General features: G+C 34.4%; 2 protein-coding genes across 4 annotated transcripts; both read left to right on the top strand.

Annotated features, from left to right (window-relative positions):
* The first annotated feature begins 657 nt into the window (after positions 1–657).
* Positions 658–11,884, top strand: Fs(2)Ket (Importin subunit beta Fs(2)Ket). 2 transcript variants are annotated; one of them, XM_066394782.1, is made up of 17 exons: positions 658–894; positions 2,850–3,283; positions 3,339–3,563; positions 3,620–3,751; positions 3,815–3,906; positions 3,961–4,151; positions 4,214–4,365; positions 4,666–4,822; positions 4,976–5,087; positions 5,142–5,295; positions 5,352–5,489; positions 5,548–5,721; positions 5,776–6,018; positions 6,138–6,357; positions 6,826–7,018; positions 7,805–7,850; positions 7,991–11,884. In XM_066394782.1, the coding sequence occupies exons 1-16, from the start codon at positions 840–842 to the stop codon at positions 7,836–7,838; spliced, it is 2,706 nt and encodes a 901-aa protein (XP_066250879.1). In that variant the 5' UTR covers positions 658–839; the 3' UTR covers positions 7,839–7,850; positions 7,991–11,884. The 2 variants fall into 2 exon arrangements, with proteins under 2 accessions (XP_066250879.1, XP_066250880.1); XM_066394783.1 differs by lacking the exon at positions 7,805–7,850 and having other exon boundaries at positions 663–894; positions 8,008–11,884.
* A 3,910-nt stretch (positions 11,885–15,794) lies between these two features.
* On the top strand, positions 15,795–27,252 carry byn (brachyenteron). 2 transcript variants are annotated; one of them, XM_066395300.1, is made up of 6 exons: positions 15,795–16,156; positions 23,904–24,073; positions 25,681–25,934; positions 25,985–26,260; positions 26,309–26,467; positions 26,520–27,252. In XM_066395300.1, exons 2-6 carry the CDS (start codon positions 23,913–23,915, stop codon positions 27,056–27,058), a joined length of 1,389 nt encoding a protein of 462 aa, XP_066251397.1. In that variant the 5' UTR covers positions 15,795–16,156; positions 23,904–23,912; the 3' UTR covers positions 27,059–27,252. The 2 variants fall into 2 exon arrangements, with proteins under 2 accessions (XP_066251397.1, XP_066251398.1); XM_066395301.1 differs by lacking the exon at positions 15,795–16,156 and adding an exon at positions 18,691–18,827.
* The last annotated feature ends 492 nt before the right edge of the window (positions 27,253–27,744 follow it).

Genomic DNA, 27,744 nt, shown 5'->3' with positions numbered 1-27,744 from the left:
GTCTAGGTATATTACATTGCTTTTATTTACTTGTGTACCAGTGCTTATAAGAGACGATTGACTTAATACAAATTTTTGTAATTAATTAATTTGCAGTAATGAGTTTATAATGGATTCATTTATTCTAACTTATAATGCAACAATGTGATTTATAAATATAATAAATTGCTCTTTTTTATAGAGAAGAATCTTTTATTTTATTTGAAATACACATTTTTCCTACGTGAATGTCATTAGGAAAGATTATTTAGAAATTAATTAATTGTCTTCTTAGTAATAATTATTATTATATATGTATTAATGATATATAATATTATTTATTATGTAAAAATTTCATTTTATGGACATTGTCTACACGCCGAAACGTCAACTGGCGTCCTCTAGTAGCGAAGTTCCTAGAACTGCTTTTAACATTGGTAAAACAGGCAGTTTAATTGATCAATCATGAGATATACGACATATATGACATTAGCGGTAAAGTTTACTGCGCAATAATAAATAGTGCTACTAATTTATTAAAACTAATTTTGCTTTAGTCTTGCCATATAAATAATTGAACAACATCAAAACAAAACTCAAGCAAATTACCAGAGTAATTTTTGTACTCGTCATCAACGAGAAAATGTTGTGATTTAAAATCGCTAATATTCAAATTCAACACGTAACGATTGCAACGACATCATCGGTCAAGCTTTGCGTAGGAATATCTTGCCAATTCCTTCCCGCACAAGAACTGCCAGTTGAATCGTTTTACATGTGGTGTTCACCGGTATTTTAATTAAAAATTCGTAGTTAAAAGCACATAAAACAGATAACAAGACGAGCCATTCAGTAAAGCAATGCATCAAGAAACGATAAACCTCATACAAGTCCTAGAGAAAACAGTCTCTTCCGGTGAGTACATCCATCAAAAGTGTGGTCGTCCTTCTAGTTCTAATCATTAGTATTAATCATCATGGTCCATTATTATTTTACCCTTGTTTATCAGTTATTTATTGTATGGTAGTTAATTGAAAGGGAGCATTGACTATGCACAGGTTTTGGTTCCAATGTGATAACCTTCAAAGCAATTAAGGTCACTGTCCTATTTATTCCAATATGTCTATATCCTCTCATAGGATATAATAAGGCATTACAAATGAAACGTCGATATTTTCATAGTTTAAATGTTCATTGTGTAGTAACTGTAGAGTATGAGGGGATCTTGTTTACTGGATGATGTTAAAAGTTCTTAAAGATCTACCGGGAATTGTTGTGTTTTATTCAATAACCCAACCACTAAATAGACACCGAAAACCTTGAATATCCCTTACATGTTGGGAATAAGAACAACTAATTGTTATCATGCTTAATGAGGTACCTAAAAGCATGTCCTGGAAAGGAAATGGAGATTTCCAAGGAAATATTTTTATTATTCTCAATATCTCAATCAACAATCTACATATATGATAAGAAAGCATCTGTCAGGTTTTGCACTCACAATGAGCATGTATGGATTTTCACATGATGACAGTTTAGACCTTATACCTCCTGCTCCTTGGACCCTGATTCATCTTCTTTTCATCCCTAAAAAGTAAAAGAAAACATTTATATGTCATTGACGAGTTCACCCAGAGTAGGATATAAGCAGACCTTGAGGGGCAATAGGCTCTATCTATCTATGTTTACTTTATTAAATGACTATTAGTCATCTCGGTTTACCTTATCAATTAAACTGTTTCTAACTTAAGACAATAAAAAAATTGGACTATGTAAAATAATAATGAGAAACGAAGAAGGAAAGCCAATATGCTTTGGATTTTTTTTGTTAACCTACTCTCAAAATTCCCTCTAATAAATACATTTCTTTGCAGATTTTGAATTTTTGGTTTGTCATTTATAAACCATAATAAAGAATTTACATATGAATTGAGTTGAAATGGAACTTCTCCATTTTTTTGTTGATAGGGGATTCAACTAGTATTTCTGGAGCAATATAACATTATCAATAAAGATTTTGTTTATTGTTACTTGAAATATCTTGTGCTTATCAAGTTTTTATGAAACTGCTTCTCGTTAGTATTGTGGAAGAAGTACAGTCCTACTTAGTTAAAGACTGATTTCTAATAGAATTTCAATTTTACAAATAACAATGGCTTTTAGAAAAATTACAGCAAAAAATTATTTATTTCGACGATTTGATATTCTGATTAACTTTTTGATTATCCTGTATATTGAATTCCTCATTGGGGAAATATCATACCTATATTCAGAAAATAATTACAATAATTAGAAAATTTAGTAAATGTTTGAGCTATATATTTACTTTCAGACCTAAACAAAACACCAAAAAATTTAATCATAAGAAAAGATAAATTAGAAATGACTATTAAAAATAAATTAAAGACAAAAAAGTATGTTAAAAGTATCGAATTGAAGTCCTAAATACCTCTACACATATGAAATGTTTTCTATAAGTGCATAAAGGACATGTAAAACTGTTATGGAGGATAGGTGCATTATAATGTAAGAACCTTCATGAGATTAGTATTACACCAAGTGAAATTCCACCTTGGTGTTTCTCATCAATCCAAGTCCTGAAACATTAAAAATTTGCATTTTAAATGGTCATAAAATATTAAATATGACCATTACTGCAGGTGATCATTGTAAAATAAATAAAAATAAACTTTTATTATGAACAAAGAGGTTTTTGTATATAGCAGACACAAAAGTAACAGTTCTTTTGTTAACCTGTGTAGTTTATGTTTTTCTTGCATAAAAATATCCCCAGTTAGTGCTTAATAAGGACATCTTAAAGTTACTAGTACTGCAATAATTTGATGCTCATATACAATTTTCAATTCCAGACAAAAATGACCAAGATCAGGCCTCATCCTTTCTTGAGCAGGCCGCGACCACAAACCTCTTGGGCTTTATCAAAACTTTGTCAGATATCTTAAGACATGGGGGAAACAGTCATGTGGCCCGAATGGCCGCTGGTCTGCAGCTGAAAAATCAATTAACATCCAAAGATCAAGCTGTTCAGGCGCAATATCAACAGCGCTGGTTAGAATTTCCCGAAGACATTAGGAGCTACATTAAAAAGAATGTCGTCGGAGCGCTTGGGACCGAAACGAGTCGACCTTCTTCAGCGGCTCAATGTGTGGCATACATTGCCGTGACTGAATTGCCAAAAAACCAATGGCCAGATCTTATTGCCACTTTGGTCAATAATGTGGTCAATGCTAGTTCGGAAATGCAGAAGGAGGCAACCTTAGAAACTATAGGATATATTTGTTCTGTTGGTATTTTTGGTTGCGTGTTTTTAATTTACAAAAATATTTTTCTTCTCTTAGGAAATTGATTCAGATGTTCTTAATAATCAGTCCAATGATATTTTAACTGCCATTGTTCACGGCATGAGGGTAACAGAGCAGAATAACCATGTAAGACTAGCAGCTACTCGAGCATTACTCAACTCTTTAGAGTTTACCAAAGCAAATTTTGGCCAACCTTCAGAAAGGAACTACATCATGGAAGTTGTATGTGAGGCAACACAATCTCCAGATCCTCAAATTAAGGTATTAACAGTGTTAATATAATATTTTAGACTAGGAGTAATTTGTTTCATATATAGGTTACTGCACTGGAATGTTTGGTGAAAATTATGTCCCTCTACTACCAGCATATGGAACCATATATGGGCCCTGCCCTCTTTCCTATCACTTTAGAGGCTATGAAATCTGATAATGATGCAGTTGCTTTGCAGGTATGATTCTCTTTTTGTCTTTCTAAAGTGACTTGTACAACTTGTAGTTCTTGGTGTTTTTAGGGCATAGAATTTTGGTCTAATGTAAGTGATGAAGAAGTGGATTTGGCCATTGAGGACACGGAAGCTCAAGAAGCTGGCAGGCCGCCTTCAAGGTAAAATTTAGTTATATTTTTTAGAAAGTTTCAAAGTTAATTAAGTTCTTCCAGAGTTTCCCGTCATTATGCCAAAGGGGCCCTGCAGTTCATTGTTCCAATTCTACTGCAGAAACTCACAAAACAGGAAGAAGTGGACGACGAAGATGATTGGAATCCCAGCAAAGCCGCCGGCGTGTGTTTGATGCTGTTATCCACCTGTTGTGAAGATGAGATTGTGTCTCATGTGTTACCCTTCATTAAAGGTTTGTTACTTTCATATTAAAACATATTTAATTAATAATAATGGCTTTTTGTCTCACTTCAGATAACATCAAATCTGATAACTGGCGGTTTAGGGACGCGTCTCTCATGGCCTTTGGTTCCATTCTAGGCGGTTTAGAGAATGCTACATTGAAACCTTTAGTAGAACAGGCTATGCCGACGCTTATAGAACTCATGTATGACAGTAGTGTAATGGTAAGTATTTCATAAATAAATGCTGAAAAACAGTTATAGACTTAAAAATTCGGTAAGTTTTTGTCAGGCGAATATTTGTAGTGAGATTTGCACATTATGAAAGATCATTGTATCATTTATGAAGGGTAGCTACAATAATTGGATTAAGATTCATAGATTTATTCTGTATACCCTATAGAGTGATTTTCAGAACATATGTTTAATTTTTTATTCTTTGGATTTTACAGGTTTTTTACCCCACCTTAGGAAAATGAATTGAAGGTTGCATTTAAAAAAAATTAACATATTTGCTTTTCCCAGGTGAGAGACACAGCAGCCTGGACATTCGGAAGAATTTGTGAAATTATTCCTGAAGCTGCCATAAATGAGAACTTCTTGAAGCCGTTGCTGGAAAGTTTGATAACCGGATTGAAAGCGGAACCTCGGGTGGCGGCTAATGTGTGTTGGGCATTTTCAGGTAACAGTTTCTTCCACGTGAATGAACTCTTTTTAATCATAGAGCATTATACATGATTGTACCAATATATATAACGAAAAGGTGATAAAAGAAATAAATTATGAGAATAACATTTCCATAATTAGAATTTTTATCTTAATTACCAAATATTAGGGTTGGCTGAGGCATCGTTCGAAGCAGCTGCCATTGAAATCGCTGGTGGTGACGACGATAATACCCCAGAAACCTATTGTTTGTCACAATATTTCGAATTCATAGTACAAAGGTAAAAGCTCTTTTCAACAGCTAAATCGACTGGTACCAAAATGTCTTTCTTCAGATTATTGGAAACCACTGACAGACCCGACGGTGCGCAAGCAAATCTTCGACCAGCTGCCTATGAAGCTCTCATGGAAATGGTTAAAAATTCCCCTAGAGACTGTTATGTTACTGTACAAAAGACCACAATGGTCATTTTGGAGCGATTACAACAAGTAATAATTCCACGAACGTTTGTGACTTAACTTTATATTTTTTCTTACTAATTTAGGTCCTTCAAATGGAATCCCACATTAACAGCCACAATGATCGATCTCAGTTTAATGATTTGCAGTCTCTTCTTTGTGGAACGCTACAGTCTGTTTTACGAAAAGTTACCCCAGATGATGCTCCGCAAATATCAGATGCCGTGAGTAATCTGTATTTATTTTCAAATAAATAAAAATCATGAATTAAATGTTGTTTAGGTGATGACAGCTCTGTTGACTATGTTTAACTCCAACAAAACTGGTGGAGTACAAGAGGATGCCCTTATGGCCGTGTCTACTCTTGTAGAGGTTTTAGGCGAAGGTTTCTTGAAGTACATGGACGCATTCAAGCCGTTCTTGTATTTGGGATTAAAGAATCATCAAGAATATCAGGTTAGTGTAATTACTAGCGACAGTTGTTAATAGTAAGTTTATGATTTCTCTTAGGTTTGCGGTACTGCAGTAGGTCTCACAGGAGACATCTTCAGAGCACTGAAATTAAAGATGCTGCCGTACTGTGATGAAATTATGACTCTTTTGCTTGAAAATTTGGGAGAACATTCGGTGCACCGTAGTGTGAAACCGCAGATTTTGTCGGTATTTGGAGACATCGTTCTAAGCATTGGACCGGAATTCAAGAAATATTTGGAGGTCGTTTTGGCTACGTTAGCTCAAGCATCACAAGCACAGGTAAAATATTCACTTAAAATTATTTTTACTCTTTCTTGAGCTTTAAAAGCTCTACATTCTTGTTGATTTGAGGTGTATTAAACTATAAAGTTTACGTATACTTTATATTTGACTTCCAGGTTGATCGTTCAGACTTTGACATGGTCGACTACCTGAATGAATTGCGTGAAGGGGTGCTGGACGCTTACACAGGAATAATTCAAGGATTAAAGGGAGACGGGCCGTCACCCTCACCCGATGTGGCCCTATTGGAGTCCCATATTCCATTTATAGTTCAATTTATCACCATTGTAGCTCAAGATGCGGAACATTCTGATGGAACGGTAGCCGTTGCAGCTGGTAAATTACGACATTAAATATATGTATAAATGTTTAATTCATAGTTTGCTTTAATTTGGAGCACTTGTATTCTCTAATTTTGAATAGTTTTCAAGAAAGAGTTGCATGTTTGAAAGAATTCATACTTAGAATGAGAATACCGCCTTGCTAGTAACCTAATTCCTATTAAGCTTCCAAAGTTTTAATCAATATAAGTGACGAAATTTATATTTGTTTTATCAGAAATATGATTTTTTCTAAATTTTCATTATTTACTATTCTATATTGTCTGACTAAATCTGAGATTGAACCCTAATTCAATATTGTAAATGTGAGTTCGATAGTGAGTGGATTTTCGTATCAAAACTAAGAATCAACGTCAACTATACCAACTAATATATATGTCAACAACGAGATTGTGTTGAATTTCAGTGTCCATTATTTTTTTAAACTACCGCAATTATATATTACGTTTCTACTTATTTTCAGGGATCGTGGGTGACTTGTGCACGGCTTTCGGACCTCCAATGGTCCAATTATTGGACATGGGCCCTATCAATGACATGTTGGCGCAAGGAAGGAGGTCGAGAGTGTCCCGTACCAAAACTTTAGCTACGTGGGCGAGCAAGGAACTCAGGAAATTGAAACAAACACAGCAGGCTACAGCACCTGCAGCCAGTTGGTAAGCTAACTAAATTTTTGTTTGAGTCACAGACATTTCCATAAATTTGATTTTTTTTTTTTGGTAATTTTGTTGTTTCCTTTTTTAGTAGGAAAAGTTTAAAACTAATTTTAAGTGAATGTATGAATTATTAGTGTAAATGCAATAATCACTTGGTAATCTTAGTTTTTGATTACGGTGGTCAACATGAATTTTGTGTCTGGAGTTTCGTAATTTATTTCTCATTTTTTCTCACCTAACTAATTATAAAAGAAAATTATCTTAATTGAAAAAGCTTGCTTTTGTGGTAGATAGAATGCAATTACACTGTTATTACAAATTTATTAAATATGCGGGCTAAATTAATATTTACTAAAATAAACTAAACCTTTAAGAAATTAAATTGTAAGAAAAGATAAATTAGGAATGATCATTTTTTAAAACTACTTGATGTAATACTTTTCCAACTATGTCGTATTGCAAGAACTTGCACGAATTCGGTAGTTATGTAGGTACTGAAAAGCGGTAGAGATAGTTATTTTTCTGTTGGTCATTGTAAAAGAAACAAAATCAAACTATTATAATTACAAAACAGGTTTGTGATTGTTTTTAACTATAAAAAATGAGAAAATTACCACTAAAATACAGACACAAAACTAAAGTTTGTTTTAACCTATCCTGGATTGAAGCATTTTATTTTAGTTATTTTGAATCTTGTGGTTTCAAAATTTGTAGGGAACTAAGAATGTATTAAGGAAATCTCTTATGTTAAAAATTGAATTAAAATTATAAGATTCCATTTTACAGGAAACTTGTTGAAGTTCAACAAAAATTCTACTGACAGCTACACGCAGTAAGTCTTTTGTGTGGTAAACTCGATCGGTAAAATAATCGTGTTGCTTATGTGAATTAACAAAAACAGATTTTCTTAATTATTTCTATTATGCGGTTGTTAGTATAAGTGTGACTGTTCTCAGCTTGATTCTTCAGAAGCTAATAATCTTTTCCAGATTTCATAGGAGACGAGCCCAACATCCACAGACCAACGCTGGCACTTCAGAAACAGCTGTTGAAGCAGATTTCTATTCCAGCTTGGTACTCCATCTCAGTTTAGTGTGCCGCGAGTTATTACAAAATTATAAAAATACAAAAAAAGAACTTTTTTCAAGTCATTTATCACTTCGGTTACGTGCTGTTTAATTAGTAAGTTTTTTAATTTCTGGGGAAACCTCGCACGTTTCCGTAACTCTTCGGCTCCAATTGCCAAGACGTATCTCGGTGGTTACGGAAACGTACCGATTTTATGTTATGGTTTTATCGTTTTGAATTGAACAAAATTGTAAGTTGCCATTCCTCCGCGATAATATTTGGCTATTTTTACAGATTGATCTACTTATATTTTTAAAACTTTTATCTAGAAAACCGAATAGTAAAACGTCTCATTTGTAAGGATAGTTGAAGATTTAGCCAAATTACTTGTTCAGTTACCTTATACTTTACGCTATATTATTAAAACAATAATATTAGCGAATCTTTTTTTTTACTTTTCAACATAACTGTACGGGATTTCGAGTTGTTCAAGCCATAACGAATGCTGAAGTTATGTTCCATTTTCTAGTCCTCACAGATCAAAATCTGTAGTAAAGTTATTTTGTTTAAGTCCTGAAGTAACAACTATGGCGTCTATGGGGACTGATTTTATATGGGCACTAAACCATGCAATAATTTCACAATAGCCAACAAAAAATGAATCAGAATACCTTATGGTTCAGTGTCCCAAGACGTTTAAACGTTTCTTTGCCGGTACGATTTGAATCGAATTCCATATTCGTTGAATAAAAGCTCAGGTACATGTGGGAAGTGAGAGGAGGTGAGGAGTTTGTGCTCGGGGTGTGATGACTTATTGGTAAGTCGACGGTAAGTTTTGATGAAAGGTTTTGTTTCAAGGCTCGATTGTGCCTTTTTGGGTGGGTGGGTGTTTGCTTGTCTGATTATGAAGAATTCCACAGAATAGTTGTATTTGTCATTAAGTTAATTCGATAATTAAAAGACAAGTTCTGTGTTCTTCATATTTCTGACAAGATGTATGAAACAATAAAAAAAACTGTCGCTTTCGTCGGGTAAAGGGGCAGTTTGGGGAGGGTTAGTCCTTAAGAATTAAAGAATCTGTGATTTGGAAGGGTTTCTAAACGTTGCCAAAAATACCTGAATTCCATTAGTTTTGTAAATTAATTGTTACGTAAATAATGTTATTGTAAGTAGAAAGAAACCTTTCCAATGTAAACGTAATTATAATTGAAGTGAATTATAATTATCGATTCCTCGTATGTATGTGATATTTTGCTGTGGGTCGCCGATTGAGAGAACCTCACGTGAAGATTTAGAGACATTCCATACTCGATTACGAATACATATCGGGCTTAATAATTTTCTTTTAAATGAATCACCCGGTAATAGCAAAGGTTCTCGGACAAACCCACAGTGTATTAAAGGCTGTATGAACCATAGTATGTAAGTCGTATGGTCGTTATTTTGTATGTAAGCTCGTAAGTAAGTATATTTTTTAACATTTTTAAGTCAACTACGATAGGAATTTTTCAATTGAACGTTATTGAAATACGATCACTTAGGCCTATAACATTGTGTATTTTTTCAGGAAAAAACGGCTCATGTTTTTTTTTTATTGCTTTAAACATAATTTATCAACAGTGCAAATTTGTATTATACAGGGTTGGAGATGTGCATGAAAACGGTCGATTATTACAAAAACTATATACGGTAGAGCAAAAGTTCGTCAACCACAGGCCAACCTTTTTATCTAGAGTTTGTGTGTTTTTCAAATTCCAATTTGCCATCTGTTGCTGCAATTTGCTTTCTGAAAAATTTCCTGATATGATTATCTTAGACTTCACCTTTTCAAAGCGCATTTGAGTAATATTTTATCTATGTTTAGCTTCAAATAATTTATATCGCGCCACTTTTTTATCAGTAGGAAATCCCCATTAATCATGTTATCAAGACAGATTTCACTCGACCTTTGCGAGAAAACAGTGGAGTCATCGACAAACAACTTTCCGGAGTCAATTCCAGTACGGGACCCTGAGACACCTCACAATTTATCCTCATCACTCTCGATGGTTGATTTAGAAAACATCCGTTTAAGAGCTTTATCCCTGAACCTACAATAATCCAATTCGTTCAGAAGCACATCAATGTTCAACGCAGTAAAATGCTTTCGAAAAGTCGATAATACTGCAGCCGTAACATGCATATGATTTAGTTTTATGTATAAATGTCCCATGAAACAAAAAATTGTGTAATCTGTGCTTCTCTACGAAATTCAATTTGTTTGGAGATTTAAATATTATGTTCTGGGTAACAAACAAATTTCCTTCACCAATTGGTCAATCATTTCCGACAACGTGAGGAGCGTGGAGATCATTTTCTTAGTAATTCTACTCCTATTTTTTTACAGGAGTATCATCAATGTGATTTTAAGAAACGCTGAAAAACCACCGACCTGAAAGTAATGATTAAATGCCTTTGCCAATCCCGTTATTGTTGCATCTGGCGGTCTGCCAAAAATTCTATTGGTTTTATTCCTTATTATTCCATAATTTCCGTGATGTCTATTAGACAGAAAAAACTGTTGCTCCACATTTATTTCCCACAAGAAGTCGCTAAAATTAATCTATTTTCCGTGTTGTCTAGTGCCAAGCGAGCAGTAATATTCATTTAACTTTTCCGGCAACTGATTTCATCGTTATGCAATTCTTTTTTCTTTTTAACATTTTGCTCTGCTTCGTATGGTTATTGTCACAGACATCGCATTTCCAAACCTGCATAAATTTATATCAAAAGCATTGAAAATATCTTTATATTCGAAATCAATTGAGTATACAAACTTTGTTGATTAAAGATTTTACGGCACATTGGATAAATTCTCTGTTACTTAGAAATGCAAAACGACGTCATTGGGCATTTCTTGAACGATTTTTTTGCTCAACCAATGCCAAATGCCGCCCAACCAAATTTTTATTAACAAAAATTAACACCTCTTGTTTCTTTTTCAGATATAATTTCCTTCCAAAAAAATAATAAATAAAACTGTGCGTATAGGAAAATGACCTGAGAACGAATCCAGAGATAGTGATTGTGGAAGGTTGCATTTTTTTGGTTGCGTGTTTAGTTTTGATTGTGCCATGATTGCTACCGCGCATTTGTGGGTTAATGGACTTCTCATGCCATGCGGAGTTTCCCCTGAAACTCTGAATGGACGGAAGAAACGTTTTCCCACGCGATTTCGAGCCGATGTTTGACAATAGTCGTTTTAGTGTGAAAATGAAGACTGATCCTTTATGATAGTGTATAAGTTAGCTCAAATGCCGTTTGCGAGTTGCTGCATCAGTGCTGCTGTCCGCGGCTGTATTCCAGACGTTCGTCCTTTATTTCTAGTTTTTTTTTATGTAGACGATGTTCTGTTTTAGGCACATTCTCTGCTTTAACTATTGTACTAAGCTGGAGCTATTTTTTAGGCCTTATAACATGTCCAATACTTCGTTTGTCGCATTACTCCCAATAATTTAACGGAACATCTTGTGCATTTTAGGATAATTAAGTTATTGTCGAATGTCGGTAGTTTTTTTCGTGAACATTCAAATTAAATTCTGTTAAGAAAATGTACTTTCTTTCTTTTAAACCGACAGATAAGTTATATGCATATGCACTCTACATTAACTCGCCACAAATGTTTTCTTTCTCTGAATTTGTCTATTATTTTATTTTCCCTCATTCGATTTAGTTTATTTCTCCTCCTCCTAGGAAGGAAGCATTAATTGATTTTTGTAGCCTGTCATATCAAAAACATTAATAAAGTATTTCATTTCATATGTTGTGTTTTTTCCCTCTATCCAATTTTTCCAATATTAGACAATAGCAAAGAAGGGATGACACAGTGAGAAACAAATGTATGAAACGTTGGCAATATCACGCAAACTGTTTATCCGAATTTTATGAGATGTATAATTGAATGTATATCTCAAAAGTTGTTTCCAAACAACGAGTTCTGCATTGTTGAAAAGATTCCGATTTGCGCCAATTGAAAATGTCAAAAAAGGCAAAATATCAACTTTTTGCCGCTGTTCAAATTTGGCTAATGTTTTAGATACATACTAGGAAAATTTTCTAAGTTGAGCAAAGAATTTTCAAGTCAGAAAAATTAAGAATGGCACTTTCCATACCCTAATGTTGTAAAGTGAACATTTCGAGTATTCAATGAATGGTGTAGAGTTACCAGCCTGCATGACATCAATTTGTCATAAATTTCATCAGGAAATGTTGACTAATTGGTGACTATTATTTGAAATTAAAGATCAAAACTTGGATAAATTTGTGAAAAATTTTGATTCCGGTAGCGATTTAGAAGCAAAAAGAGTGTTTTTGCCATGACCTAAAAAATTTGAAAGGTCCCTATCAAAGTGGATGAGGTGGGATGAATAAATCATTACTGTCGAGGCACCGTACATCAATGGAAAATATACTCGAAGAAATCAATGATGCTAGGTGTGCTTTATGATGTAATAAAGTTTCAAGAAAATTTAAAAAAACGTACTTTATGTATATTTCGAATATTACTTGTAATACGTAAAACGCATAAAAATCGTCAAAACCAGCTTGTCATACAATCTGCTCTGATTCAGGTGGGGCTTTTCCATACCTTATATCACCTGCTCTAAAAATGATTCATATACCATTATGTTGCAATGGTAGAGAAGATAAACATAATTTCCTATTCTGGGAGGTCCAATCCCTTCTCTAACAAAAAATATCTCTGGTGTATTTGTCTGATTAAGAAATTGTTTTATTGAATAGCTTTTCTCCTGTTAGACAGGAAATAAACAAAAAAGGGCCGTAAACCCTTGTAAATATATTTAAATAGAGCCCTTTAAGATTGCACAATTTGATGCCGGGCCGCCGGTTTGAGGTACCATTATCTGGGCAAGGCTGTTATGCAATGTTAGCGGCAAAGTACCAATAAGAACCCATTGCGGTATTGAACCCAGTGAAATCTAATGCCGCTTTAAACTCACGTAAACGGGTCGTAGAAGAAAGCGTTGATTGCTGATAACGGATTATTGGCAATGAGTATGGTAACTTTACAACTCTTAAACCAATGGTTTATACAGCACACTGTTTGCACTGGTGCATGTGCTATTAGGACTTTTGGTGCTCCGGTATCTTTTCTAACCAAACATGATCAGAGCTGTGTCAGAAAAATTACAAAACAAATATCGGGCAACCGGTTTCCAGTTCACCAAAATTGTTATTTAATGTGAAAAGCATACATTCCTTGAGAATATGTCGGAGGTATAAAATTTGCAGAGGCGTCGCATGTGGGAATATTCCACTTATTTGCAATAAGCTTATGAGGTTTTCCTTAGAAGCAAAGTCTTCCTCGCTGAAAATAATATTATGTCCCTAAAAACTAAAGGATTGACTTGTTCAATATGTAGTTAAAATTGAAAACCCATTAAATCACCTGCGCCCATGGAATATGGTCATCTCTCTGCACAAGACTGTTTAGTGTGGAGCGCTAATTGGAAAAATAAACAATTTCAAATGTATTTCTCTGAGAGCTGCTGTACCTTAGGATAAAGGAGCAATAGAACAAATAATCTTCCAACAGTACTTGAAAGAATTTAGACCCGTTAAGACGTTTTGAAAATAATATAATGAAGCTAAATCTTGTCATTTCTAGTTCATACAGGTGCAGAATTGAAATGAGTGAAGTCACTCTTGCTATATCATATTTTATGATTTATGGAACATAGGTGCTAAACCACGAAATCATATTTTTAGACTACCTAAAAAACTACTAAAAAATATTAAAACAACACCTGTAAAGTTTACTGCCTGAGGAGGAATCAAGGCAGAGTTTGCGGCATCTCGGCTTTATTACACCTTCAGTAAAATTTTGAAAAAAAACTATGGGCAGAAGCACTTTTGTATTTATGTCTTTATAACCCTTTAGAACGGGTAAAATAACAACGTGCCGGTTTCTTTGAAGTCTCTGAGCCTTTTATGGTCAGGCGTCTAAAGTCTTGGGCTTCATGTGAACATGTCCTTTTTTAATTCATCCGAGATCAAGAGGAGACAATAAATATGTTAAGGTTTTCTGTACGATGCTGTAGAACGACATAAAATTACCTAGATTTAATACTAGCTCCTTGATTTCTTTACAGTCAATGCAAAATCGCATAAAATGGTAGTTACTGGATTCCGAAAATCTGGAAAGTTGAATTTTTCTTTTGGGAACAACTCAAGTATAATTTGTCTCAATTTGTCTTGTAGATTTAAAGTGAAATGCGGAATCACTAATTCTCGAGTTACATCGGCGAAAACCATGAAAAATGTGTTTCATTGGCTTCAGTATTTGATTCTTCTTCTTTAATCAAGATTCATTCATCACACTTTAATTTAATTTCTCTAGCCATAACTTTTCACAATTGAATAAATTCTTCAACATCCAGTTCGACTCATCAGTTTTCCAAATTTATTTTTTAGATCAGACAATCCTGAGATTATGGATAAATGCTGAAGAATCCATATAAAATCTAAATCAGTCGATTTAATCGACCAACAAGAACTTAGAAATGTTAAATATGTTATGAATGACTCAAAATGAAATAAATCGTAACATTAATTTTAGAGCGAAAACGATATTCTAGACCCAGGCTTGGCACACTACTGTTTATTATCAAAATCCTCCGCCACTTTGACAAGATATTAAGGAACATTAAAGGCAAAATTTGCAAAAAAAATGCATGAGGAAATTTCCATTATTTGTGATCAGAGAATTTTTCTAACTTGGATTATTCGTAAAATGATTTTTCAACAAATACGCCTTTATAGACTTGGAAAGCAATTCGTGAATCGATTGCTCTAAAAATAGTTCAAATTAATCGTTTTGAACAGCTTTCAGGTTTACAGAAACAGTGTAATGCTCGAAACTGGAAGCTGTGAGGTTATTTTGATGCCTATAATTTGCGATTTTGAAATAGTGCTCTAAATTGAGAGTGCCTAGAAATGTAGTTTCCGAGACTACAATTGAGTTATCCAGGCTTATTCTGGGTTTTTAAATCAATACTTACAAAAAAAATTGCTAACATTAATCGAGGTTTGGTGTCCGAAATGCGGGAGATTCAATAGAAATGTCGCCTGAGACGTCGAGAAGTACGGCAGGAAGTACTAATTGAGCATTATGTAAAGAGGATACCTGCATTTCTGATAACTTTTCGAAGATAAGCAAAATATGTGTGTGCAAATTGCAAAGAAGCAACCACGGATGCAGACCCAAAAATCGAATATTATTTTACATTTATTATCATATATTAAAGTTGCGTTTTTCTTGTACTAAACGATGGAGCACCAATCTCGACAATCGAATAAATGAATTCTTCTTCAAATTCATTTACAATAGCTCTCTTCGAACTAGACCCTAAAACTCCTTTAAAGACACTCAAAAATCCCAACACAATTAATGTTTCCAGATGCACCCAAGAATTTTAAGCTGAACGTTCCCTTGAAATGGTTTAAATTGTCATTGCAGTAAACTCTTCCGACCTACAATGAACAATATTTTGCATCCCCCATTAAAATCATTACCAGGAAATAAATCCCTTCCCAGCAACTTGTTCCTCGAACTGAAAACTAAAATTCCCATAAACACACTCAAAAATCCAAACACGTCTAATATATGTTTGCCTCCATCATAAAATGGTCAATGTAGTCAGAACCATCGAGGTACCCAAACAAGAACCGCGGTACCTGTTCGCTACGTCCAATGAAAGCGTCAGATGGTCCCAATGGGAGGAGACTCATGGTAAAGAGTTAAGGAAATAAGTTATTTGTGTGATAATATGGCATCAGATATTTGAAATGCTGGCAGCATTTAACAAATCGGTGTGAAAAATTGACAAATAAGACACAATACGGTGGTTAATTGTGGATAATTTACACCGCGGTGCGTGGTACGTATTAGTGCCCTAGTGATTTGGATTCTTGTTCAAACAGTGATTTTATTGTTGGTTAATTGAAGTGTATCGGGTTGATTAGGGCGTTTTTGAGGAATTACTAGTGTTGGTGCCAAAATTTTATGAGGTAAGTTAAGACGAAAAGAAAGATAAGAAATGAACGATCATACGAAGTTCCAGTTAGGGTAACAATTTTCTTATTTCTGTCGCAACGAAGCCCTCAAAAGTTGTTAATCTTCTCATATTTCAGCTTAAAATACAGAATGTTTGAAAAAGTTAGTACAAAACTTAAGAAAGTGAATGTAAACCCAAAAATAGTAAAAAAGTTCCTATAAACATTGGTCCGACGGAGCTCAGTTACTGAGATATGCCCCTTTAAAGGTTTCATATCATTTGCATATTTGGTAAAATAACTTTCTTTCTGATTAAGATAATGGAATTAAAATTGTAGGGAATAATCATACCATAATGGTCTTTAGCCATCATAAACTTCATTAAAATCGATTATAAATAAGGGTAGTTTTTTAACTACCCTTGACAGCAATTTAAACATTTTTTTTAGTTTTTTCAATTATCAAACAAATTTTTTTAAAAATTAAATTAGACTTATTTGAAGACAAAAATGTCTCTACTTTTTTTCGAATTCTGCGTAGCTTAGTCAGATATAATAATTTTTTAAATAATGTCTGACTCAAAACAATAACATTTTAAAAATATTTTCACATAGTAGGCATCTTTCACGGTGATAGTTTCATTCTAGTTGTCACTTTCGTGTAATATCATTTAAATTCTTACGTTTCTTTAGTTCCTTAGTTGTGGTCTTTGCACTTGACTTCGCACAATATTCGATTTTTTTACAACCATGGAATGCTTTTACTAATCGTGAATATGAATATGGAATATGAAATATTTGTTAAAAATATGAAAGTGACAATCACTGCAATGAAACTGTCACCATAAGAGGTATCTACCATGTGGAAATGTTAAAAAATGTTATTGATCTAAGTCATATATTATTTAAGAAATAATTATTTCTGACTAAACTACGCAGAATTCGAAAAAAAAAACTAGAGAAATGTTTTCTTCAAAAAAGTATAATTCATTAAAAAATAATATCATTTGCTTGATAATTCAAAGGAATAAAAGAATTCGAAAAATGTCTGTTAATGGTAGTTAGAAAACTATCCTTATTTACAATCAATTTTGATGAAACTTCTGATAGTTAAAAATCCTTATGGTACGATTATTATCTACAATTTTCATTCCATTATCTTAATCAGAAAGAAAATTATTTTAAAAACTATCCAAATAATAGGACCCCTTTGAAGGACCATATTTCAATATCGGTACTCCGTTGAACCATTGTTTATAGCAACTTTTTTAGCTGTTTTTGGTTCTACATTCACCTCCTTAAGTTCTACATCAAATTTTCCAAACATCCTGTATAGCTCTAACATGCCACGAAATCGGTGTTTTTGTGTTCGGAATATCACACAAATTTTACGCTTTTTACAACTAGATAAACGTTTCTTCAAATAATCTCAATGTTGATTTTAATATGTTTAAAGTTTACATTGGTTCAGGTTGAAGGTGTAGCCACTTGGCACTAGAATTAGATGAGAATTATTAAAAGTCGACATTTTCTGTCTTTTATTTAGATTAATTCGTGTTAACATGTAGAAAATGTTCAATTTATTATGTTCAAATTGAAGACTAAGACGAAAGAGTAGGTAGGTATTCAGCACTCATCAGTCGACATCAACGGATCATGATGCTACACAACATATCATATGGGACATTCTTAAGTTATTTGAAACGGACTATATGTATGTATGAAGTTACCTACCTTCCAGGATCGATCTTGACAAGTCTGGCGCCCTGAGTGAAATTTGTAATCACCGCCTCCTTACTTCCAAGAAAAACAGACCAGGGAAGCCCACCACCCTGGACCATTGCTTAATCTCCCCCCATAAAGACAATACACTTACTTATATGCCTACGCATAACAGTTCTTCAAATTTCGGGGGTCGGAAAAGTTTGGTGACTCTGCTTCTTCTTGGATGAGGTGAAGTCACCCCAAAAATTTTAAGTAGTTTCATAAACTAAATAAAAAATATATTTATTACCTCACAATTTAAAATGCACTCAGTTCACAGAATGTCCCCCGAGAACCGCCATTGGATGTTTTGGAAAAACTATGAATAGCAAAGTTATGAAAATTTAGTGGTTGGTAAGAGCTTTGGGGTAACTTTATCTAAAATATTTCCAATGACTTCTCATTTCCGATCGCACCGGAAGTCTAATGGCGGTTCCCGATGGGATACCCTGCGTTATAGATTTTTTCATGGAAATGATGGATTATGGAAAAAAATAAAAAATAAATTACAAATTTCCCTTTTTTTCGGATATGTCCGCATTCACTCGAAATATTCCAAATTTTAAAAATGCAATTTGCTAAGTGTCTAATTGTGTAAGTTTACACTCAATCAACCTAGTTTCTTCTCAATTCGCAGATTCCGATGGTGAGACTCGAATTAGGACCACCCTGTATACTACTATTGTCGGTTTGTCAAAAGCGATAAGAATCACTGGACACAAAAGAGTCCGGTAGGGTGCCATGCAGAGTCCACCAAACGTTCAAAAAACGTTCGTTGTTGATTTAGCAGTTCCAGAACCATGTTGGTCTTCAGGCAACTGTTAGGTCGGATTTAAATAGCTGGACGATCGGTCAAGAAGGACATTAATTTTGTTCGCCGAAGAAGTAACATCTATCCAGGGGTATTTGGGTAGTTAGACATGTGCGTATGGGTGGTGGAAAAGTTTTTGTGGATTTAGTGTTCAAGGAGATGGTTCCTCGAAATTGAAAGAACCGTTTTCCGACCTGGAAGTGCTCTTGAGGGGTAAAAATTTAGTTAAAAAAAACGAAATTTTTGGTTTGTTTTTTAATTGCGAATTCAAAGTCTTTGATTGAGCAGTCAATGCTACAAATTCCAAATTTAAACAATTCTTCATTTGAAATTCTATGCAAACCTCCAAGCACTGATCCCATCGAACATTTTTTAACCACTTACATGTAATGTTTCACATAATATGCTGTGTAAATAATCTATACTTGTATGACTTCCAAGTATCTTCTCCAATGTCGAATCAATAATGAATCGTTTTAAAAATCAAATCAAGGTTAATGGAAAATGCAAACATGTGCCCATTTGGGATGTGTTAATATTATGGAACAGCATCATTTTAAATTAGTTATTATTGCATGTACAGGGTGGCCCGTTTTGGATGGTGTTCATAGGTGCCGTGGAAATTACCGTAGATGGCGCAAAATGGTTTACGCAGTAGTATGCTACTTTTTTATGAAACAAATGATGCCGCTAATAAAACTTTCATAGCTAGGTGCATTTTTGAAATACAGGATAATTTTGAAAAAAAGCCATTTTGCGAAACCACCCTCCCCCCTTTCGTATTTTCTTCACCTTCTGGTTTTTGAAACAGAAAAAAATGGATTCCCAGGTAGAATTTTCCGTAGAATCCAGAGGCGTATTCAATTTTTTAATTATTGACTAAAGTTAGATTTTTTCTTATGGACCACCCTGTGTATTTTTTCGTTATAAAATTCTACTTGTAATTCTTTTTTAGAAAATATATAATACTATAGGGTGGTTTCTGTATTTGGTTGGCGAAATTAATACTTATTACTTTCTATTTTATTTTTAGTAAGCAGGCTATTAAAGCATTAAGCAAATTTTTTTAAATTATTATAAATTATAGTGTTTCATAACGTAATTGTAACATTTGTTCCATTGAATACTTTTATAGACCGGTATTAACAAACAACAATATATTGCACCATAAAAGTTCTTGCCAATAAAAAGGAAACATTAATAAATAATTATTACGAGTAACTGAATAGATATTTAAGATGCTTACTCGTTCAAATTATTCAAATTTGCATTCAAATTGTTCAAACTGTTAACCATTGACCCAAAGGCAATTTTGACATAATTTTTCTGTTCTTTTTAAAGCATTTACTATGGCAAATGGTCGTCCGTGAATTTGAGCAAAAGCTCTATGGGTCGCCTTTCTTAGTCCATCAACATTATTGTTATTACATTATTATAATGAATATGGTATAATACAGGGTGGTTGGAGAAGTTGGTACAAAACTAAAAGAGGTGAATATAAAGCCAAAAATAGTAAAAAGAGTTCCTATAAACATTGGTCCAATGGAATACCGTTACTGAGATATGATCCTCCAAAGGGGTCCTATCATTTGGATATTTTTTAAAATAACTTTTTTTCTGATTAGGATAATGGAATGAATATTGTAGATAATAAGGGTACAAGTAAGGGTACAGTAAGGGTCTTTAACTTTCATAAGTTTCATGAAAATCGATTATAAATAAAGATAGTTTTCTAACTACTCTTCACAGCAATTTTTCGGCTTTTTTTATCCCTTTGAATTATCAAACAAATGATATTATTTTTTTAAAGAAAAAAATGTCTTTACTTTTTTTTGAATTTTGCATAGTTTAGTCAGAAACAATAATTTTTTTAGTAATGTATTGCTCAGAACAGCAACATTTTTAAAACATATTAGGCATCTTTCACAGACACAGTTTCATCGTAGTGATTGTCATTTTCGTGTGATATTTAAATTCTTACATTTCTTTAGTTTCTTAGTTGTGATCTTTATGCTTTACTTTGCATTATATTCGATTTTTTTACAACAATGGACAATCATGCTTTTACTAACCATAAATATAAATATAAAATATGAAATATTTATTAAAAATATGAAAATAGTGGACCTATCGTGGAAAAATTATCGAAACCTTTTTTCATCCATTGCTAAACAAAAGTCATTAATTAGATGCGTACGGATCACTTTTTACTTATATTTGGATTGTCACATTGGATGTCTGAAACATTTCTAGAACCATTTTATGGAGATAGAATTACTAGTAAAAATGTATGACCTCCAAGATCTTGGGATTTGACACTTCTCGACAATTTTTTGTTTAGTTGCTTAAAGGAAATTGTGTACAAAAATCGTTTACATACTTTAGAGGACATTGTGAGAAGCCATTACTGAAGCAGTTAATGCAATACCCTTGCAATGCTGATTACAGTCTAATGAAAACCCGTGTCAGAATATCATGCGGCTCTAAATTGAATCTTCCCGTTAATTTTTTAACAAATTATTATTTATAAAAAATTGAAAAGCAACATTAAATAGGACAAAAATTACTATCGTTTGACGTTTGGTTGTTTTTTAATGTTGCTTACGTCACCGGTAGCGTAAAATAGCCGATTTTTAAAATTTAAACATGAATCAAGTAGCACTTCAACTAAAAAAAAATTTTGAAAACTAGTCAATGGTGTATTGCAATTCGAAATCTATCGATTCGTTTTTGAGAAGAACAAGTATAAATTTGTTAGAAAATGCAATACAAACTTAGTTTAATACTACGTAAACATTGAAAAAACGTGTTTTTTGATAGAGAATTGATTTGTTTTCAATTTTGTGCTTACAAACAAGTCTTTGTTAAAAAAAAGAAACAAAGTCCAAAGATAGTATTTTTTGTCTTATTTAATTCTGTTTTTGAATTTAAAAAAATTTTTAAAATGTTAACGGGGGGGGGGGGGGTTGCGAAAAATGATTTTTTTTAAATCATCCTGAAGTTCACAAAAAAGTAGCATCCTACTGCGTAAACTGTTTTGCACCATCTACAGTAGTTTTTACGATACCTGCAAAAACCATAAAAAATGGGCAACCCTGTACACGCAGCTTGTTAGTGAGAACTTGTAACTTTGTGCCTCTCTATTATGGTTTTGAATTTGCTGCAATGAACCATTTGCAATATAAAATCTTTTGCGCTGTATTCAGAAATATCCGGTATATTTCGGACTCGCACTCTCGAAGGAAAGTTTTCAAAGCCCTGAATCATTAAACAAAGTTACCAAAATGTATCAAAATCTCATCATTTATCAACATCTTGGTAAGTAACCAAAGTAGTAGAACCGTGCGTGCCATCCACCATTTTCTTCAACTTATGTACCGTGTGACGTAAAGATGGAACATCTTTGCATGATCGTTTAGCAAGATTAGAAAACCGTTTTTATGCCAATAATTGAAAATATAATTAAATGTATTTTAATTCTGTGTACCCAAACATTTAGACATTGTAATACTGGTAAGAAAAATATGTTTGGACATGTTTCGTCACAATATCCGTCGTACAGGCGTTAAGTGGACGTCTCTATGACGTAGTCGTCTGACTAGCAGACTGAGCTAAAATATCGCATTTTTATGATTCAGAATATTATATTTGGCATTTTTGAGTAGGTAGAAGATCCTAGGATCAGGTACTCATTATGAATTATGTGATTTATTTTTAGAAATGGATTTTCTAGCAGGAAAATAGACTGTTGAGTTTAGATGGTTACACAAAAATGAACAAAAAATAAGTAGGGACTAAATATCAAGCAGAAATTACAGTTAATACGTTGAAAAAGTTCTTGCTCCAAGGAATTTCCCTAGAACTACTCATCATTTCTACGATTTTAAAGTGGTAGCTTAACCCTCCGACGGTTGCGCCACTGGTTGCGACACCTGGTATTCTCCTTTTGGACAATAAAAACTGAAGATGGAGAAACACAATGATGAACGTTCAAATACGCCGATTTGCATTCTGGACATGGAGTTGTCATGAAATTCTTCTCACGTGAGCAGTGGTAGATTCAGATCTCTCAGATGGGTGCGACCCACACTGCTACACCCATCGTCGAATAAATGTACGGACAGTCCGAAAATATCAGTGAATGAAAAGATTACTGGAGAGAACAGAGTCCATACTGTAAACTGCTAGACGCTGCAGGATCGGATGAAGACGATGAAGGCGCGACGTCTTCTACTTGATGATTAACAGTATTTCTTCGGTGAATGCGCAAGCCAGTATACTGTCATAACAGAACCAATTTTGTACAACGGAGGTGCCCAAATTTTTTATAGATAGGGTTGCATGTAAATATACAGGGTAGCTCACTGATGCGTCAAAGTGCGACATCACAGTAAACATGAGTTTTAGAAGGAAATGTTTCATATAAAAGTTTTTGATCATTAAGAGGTGCGCATTTTAAAATTATTTTCAAACGTACAGGGTGTGTCATAACCATGTAGTAGTCCTAAACAATGTTTTTTTTTAATGGAATCCCCCATTTTTTTACCATCAGTGGATTTATCGTAAAATTTTAAGGTCAGTTTATGTAAAGGATCTTGTGGAAAAAATTTACCATTTCCGAGTTATTTGGGAAAATTCGAAAATGTTAATAGTTGCATGGTCTCAGGGAAATCGGTGCTGTATTCTAGCCACTATGAATTTCGGATTCGGTCTAATAGAGCTCCAAGAGGATCTATTAAGCTACGTTTTGAAGTGTGTTAAATTTAAAAAAAGTTTGCCTTAATTCCCGAATTAGGCCTTCCAAGTTGCATGACAAAACTATGAGCAGACCGAATATAAAACTTGACCCGCCCCTCAAAAAATTGATTCACCCTAGCAATAGGCCATCTTAAAGGAGCCAAATTGTCTTCAGCCAATTTCTTCAACCAAAGAACTAATTTTAGTTAAATTTGAACGTTGACTTCCACTTGACTCTGACCGTAAAGTTGACTCTGCAATCCTTTAAAAAAATCGCGACCTTAATTCCCAAAAATTTGTGATTCCAGTGAGCTGTTTGGAATTTTGGAGTTCCAAAGTTGCCTCAGACTTATTTACATTAGAACCCCCTCACGTGCATAGAACATGGCTGAATAAATATCTTAAGAAACAAGGCGTTAAGGTTAATAAAAAAATTTGCAATTTTTCTAGACTTAACAAATGGCCCAACACATATTAGCAGCAGTAGAACCTGACATAAATGCTATAAAAGACAGAGGAGATCCTCAAGAACGCGACATATCCGTGTCTTTAGATGATAGAGACCTTTGGGTCAGATTTCAATGCTTCACGAATGAAATGATCGTGACGAAGAGTGGCAGGTAAGTTAGTCATTTATTAAAACATACCACGTTAAACCAACATACCAAATTTTGTAAGTGACCCGTGACAAAATATCTTTTTATTACTGTTTGCGCAAATAATAACAGATTTTATGTTCCTTTGGGTGCCCAAATTGAGTTTCGGTTGAAAGTTTTTCCATTGACCTGTCGGTCCTCTGCCAATATTTGCTCGAGAGGAGCTTTAAGCACTTTTTATTTTTTCTGGGAATACAAAAGCACTGTTGTGCAAAGGTGAGTAGGAGGTATTTTTGCAACGAACATTCGCCATGGTTAACAGATATAAAGTTATAGGGTGTCCCATTAAGACATAAATGAGTGTTCTATTTGGACAAGTGTAAACATTAAGTTGACAGTTGACAGTTTTAAACACAGAGTTGAAAGTTGATAGGTGTAAATATTGAGGTTTAGTTATGGGAAATTACACGAACGCACAACACATATAAATTACGAAAATCCACTATCATAATAGTGAGAATTTCGCGGAAACCATTCGAAAATGTCCTGGATTTTTCGGTCACCATAAACACTTTCACCCAGTACAGCGGTCAGATTAATCGAAAAATTTGAAACAATTGAGTCAGTTCAAACCCAAAAGAAAACTGTCGGCGATGGTTCAGCTCGGTCAAACAAAAACATTCCAGCAGTTAATGAGAGTGTTAACTAGAATTCTTTCACCTCGATTCGCCATCGTTCTCGGTAGTTGGGAGATTCACGAAGCAATTTACAGCAAATTTTAACTAAAGATTTGCATTTACAGGCTTACATGATTCAGTTGACACAACGTTTAAAGCTGGCAATCTACCTGACAAATGAAATAGTGGAATTGTTAAAGATGAAATTTCAAAGGAGAGTTATCTTGCGCCGCGACTATGTGATGTGTCCACCACGATCATACGATTTGACACTGTTCGATTTTTTCTTTGGGGGTTTTTGAAAGGGAAAGTGTCTGCCAATAACCCAAGAACAAATCCTGAACTGGAAAACGAGATTCACTGCGCTATTGATGAAATTGAGCAGGCACTATGCCAAAATGTCATTGAAAATTTCGTCAAAAAAATCAACGAGTGCCATCGGTCACGAGAAAGCCATTTATCGGATATTGAGTTCCACCATTATCCTCCATGTCTAGGCACTTCATTACAATAAAAACATCTGCACTTTTCATATAAACATGCGTTTTTTTCACTTTTTGAAATTTTAATGGGTCACCCTATACAATCGATATGCTTTCATGTAATTCCTAACGTTGAGGACCAAAGACAAAGTGACTCATTTGGCATGACCATTATTTGCACTGAAATTGCCATCAATTAATATTTTGGTTGTAAATTAATAATCTTAAAATAATCCTTTGCTATTATGATTTTATTAGCGAGTAAGTAACAACGGACGTAGTAACTACGTGTTAATTCTGGTGTTAATTCCCAACATCCACCATAAAAGTTTAGCAAGCCATAAGAAAAGATCATTTTTCATTTGTTTAATGAACCTTGATAATGAATTTAATAAAACATATGGCCTCAGGATGAGTTACTGAGTTACCAAAAGATAACTGGATAATTCACTAATGCAAAATATATTTCCAGGAGAATGTTTCCTGTAGTAAAGGTAACAGCTAATGGCCTCGATCCTAAAGCCATGTATACAGTCCTGTTGGAATTTGTCCAAATCGACCCCCATAGATGGAAATACGTAAACGGAGAATGGGTACCTGGAGGCAAAGCCGAGGTTCCGCCACCAAACCCTGTGTACATGCACCCAGAAAGCCCGAATTTTGGCGCCCATTGGATGAAAGAGTCGATTTCGTTTGCGAAAGTTAAACTTACAAACAAAACAAACGGTAAATAACTTTAGTTTTAACTGACAACGATTACTATACTTCCTTTCCAGGAAACGGCCAGATAATGCTAAATTCCCTCCACAAATACGAACCTCGTGTCCATCTGTTCAGGGTGGGAACCGAATCTGGAAGGGCCATTACCTTCCCGTTTCCAGAGACACAATTTATTGCGGTGACTGCATATCAGAACGAGGAAGTTACTTCACTGAAAATAAAATACAATCCCTTTGCTAAGGCATTCTTAGACACCAAGGAGAGATCTGATGGGATGTACCAAAGAGGAGACTATTCTCCTACCTACAGCCAGCAGCAAGGCCAATATCAATGTAAGCCCTGCAAGGTTTTAAATATTTAGTTTAACACTGAATTTTCAGATGGCTCGTGGTTCATTCCACATCAGTCAATATATTCATCTCCGAGTCAAGTCCCTCAATGCCATTACCGACCAAGTCCAAAGCTAATAAGACAAAAGTCAGCTCCTTATTTGCTTAATCGACAAAAATCAGCCTCACCCTCGTCACCTCCACCAAATGGTAGTAGTGTTTAATCACTCATACTGAATCATTCTAAACCAACTTTCTTTAGTATATAACCCTCCAGAGCATATCCAGCAGCAGGCAATCTACAACTCCCCAGGAGCAACCTATTCCAGTTGGTCGTCAATGCCCACGATGCAGACCCCAACTACCATAATATCTCCTATCAACTGCTGGTCCGCTACATCCAGTCCACCACCCCTGCACCAAATATCGGGCCAAACCTCCCCCAGTCAGTCTCCTACTCATCAAATGTATCCCCAGCATTCACCTCCGGCAGTGAGCAGCATTACTAACTTGTCATATCCTAGTTACTATCCCCAGGATATACCCACCTATCAGAGTCCTGAGTATTTGGTGAATCCCATTGCGAACCAAGAAGTTACCTACACTCAGTTGGAGGCTGAAAGGCACAACCCTGTAATTTATAAGGATCATGTACATCATAGCATGGAAAGTGTTCCTGGGGTCGAATATGGTGGGGTCAAATCAGAAGGTTCAAGATTGGAACAGGAGAGTTCTGCGTCGACTCCAAACACCCCCAGGGGCGATTGGGGAGTGCCTCAGCAGAATCATTTACAGAATTAATTTTGTGAATTTTTTAATTGAGATTTTTTTTTTTAAGTGAAGGTTACGTTACTACGGCAGAACCAACAGAATTTTATATTCATTGCATTGCTAATTGTGTCGTACGAGACACGAGTAAGTTTAATAAGCGAAAAAGTGGTGTGAAAACGTTTTACGTATGTGAGCAAGTAATATATTGGTACAATTAAAATTTACTCCAATTTATCTCCTTCTTCCCATTTTATTCTCCGAAGCATCTACCCACTAAAAATCTCGCACGGACCCTATATAGGGTAGTCGTTTCCATAACTTAACCAAGAGGATCTCCGAACCATGAAAGATGTAAGGTCGGTGGTAAATTTGCGCAATTTCGATTTTTTTTAAAATGCCGTTTCTAAATTTGATCTTGGAAAAATCAGCGGCGTACAGCACAATTTTGCACAAAAAAAATAATGCAAATTGAGTGCTCCGATTTCAGTGAGATTAAGTTTCGCAACAGGCGTACGATACAGTTCGACATGACTTCGGTCAAAATTCGAATCAGACAATTTCGATTTTTGGATCTAAAAAATATCATCGACTTATGTATCATGAACATTTTTGGGCCAAAAAATCGAAGTTGTACGATTCGAGTTTTGACCGAAGGAATATCAAAGCAGTATCGTCCGCCTAGTGCGAAACCAAATCTTATTGAGATCAGAGCAGGT

This window comes from Euwallacea similis, chromosome 11 (assembly GCF_039881205.1).
Source record: "Euwallacea similis isolate ESF13 chromosome 11, ESF131.1, whole genome shotgun sequence".
NCBI lineage: Eukaryota > Metazoa > Arthropoda > Insecta > Coleoptera > Curculionidae > Euwallacea > Euwallacea similis.
Note: the sequence above shows the minus strand (reverse complement) of the source record. Positions and strands in the feature narration are given on the sequence as shown.

Coding starts and splice junctions, on each gene's coding strand:
- byn (XM_066395300.1), top strand. CDS start 23,913: ATGGCCCAACACATATTAGCAGCAGTAGAACCTGACATAAATGCTATA. Junction 24,074..25,680: donor ATCGTGACGAAGAGTGGCAG/GTAAGTTAGTCA, acceptor ATATATTTCCAG/GAGAATGTTTCCTGTAGTAA. Junction 26,261..26,308: donor GCAGCAAGGCCAATATCAAT/GTAAGCCCTGCA, acceptor CTGAATTTTCAG/ATGGCTCGTGGTTCATTCCA.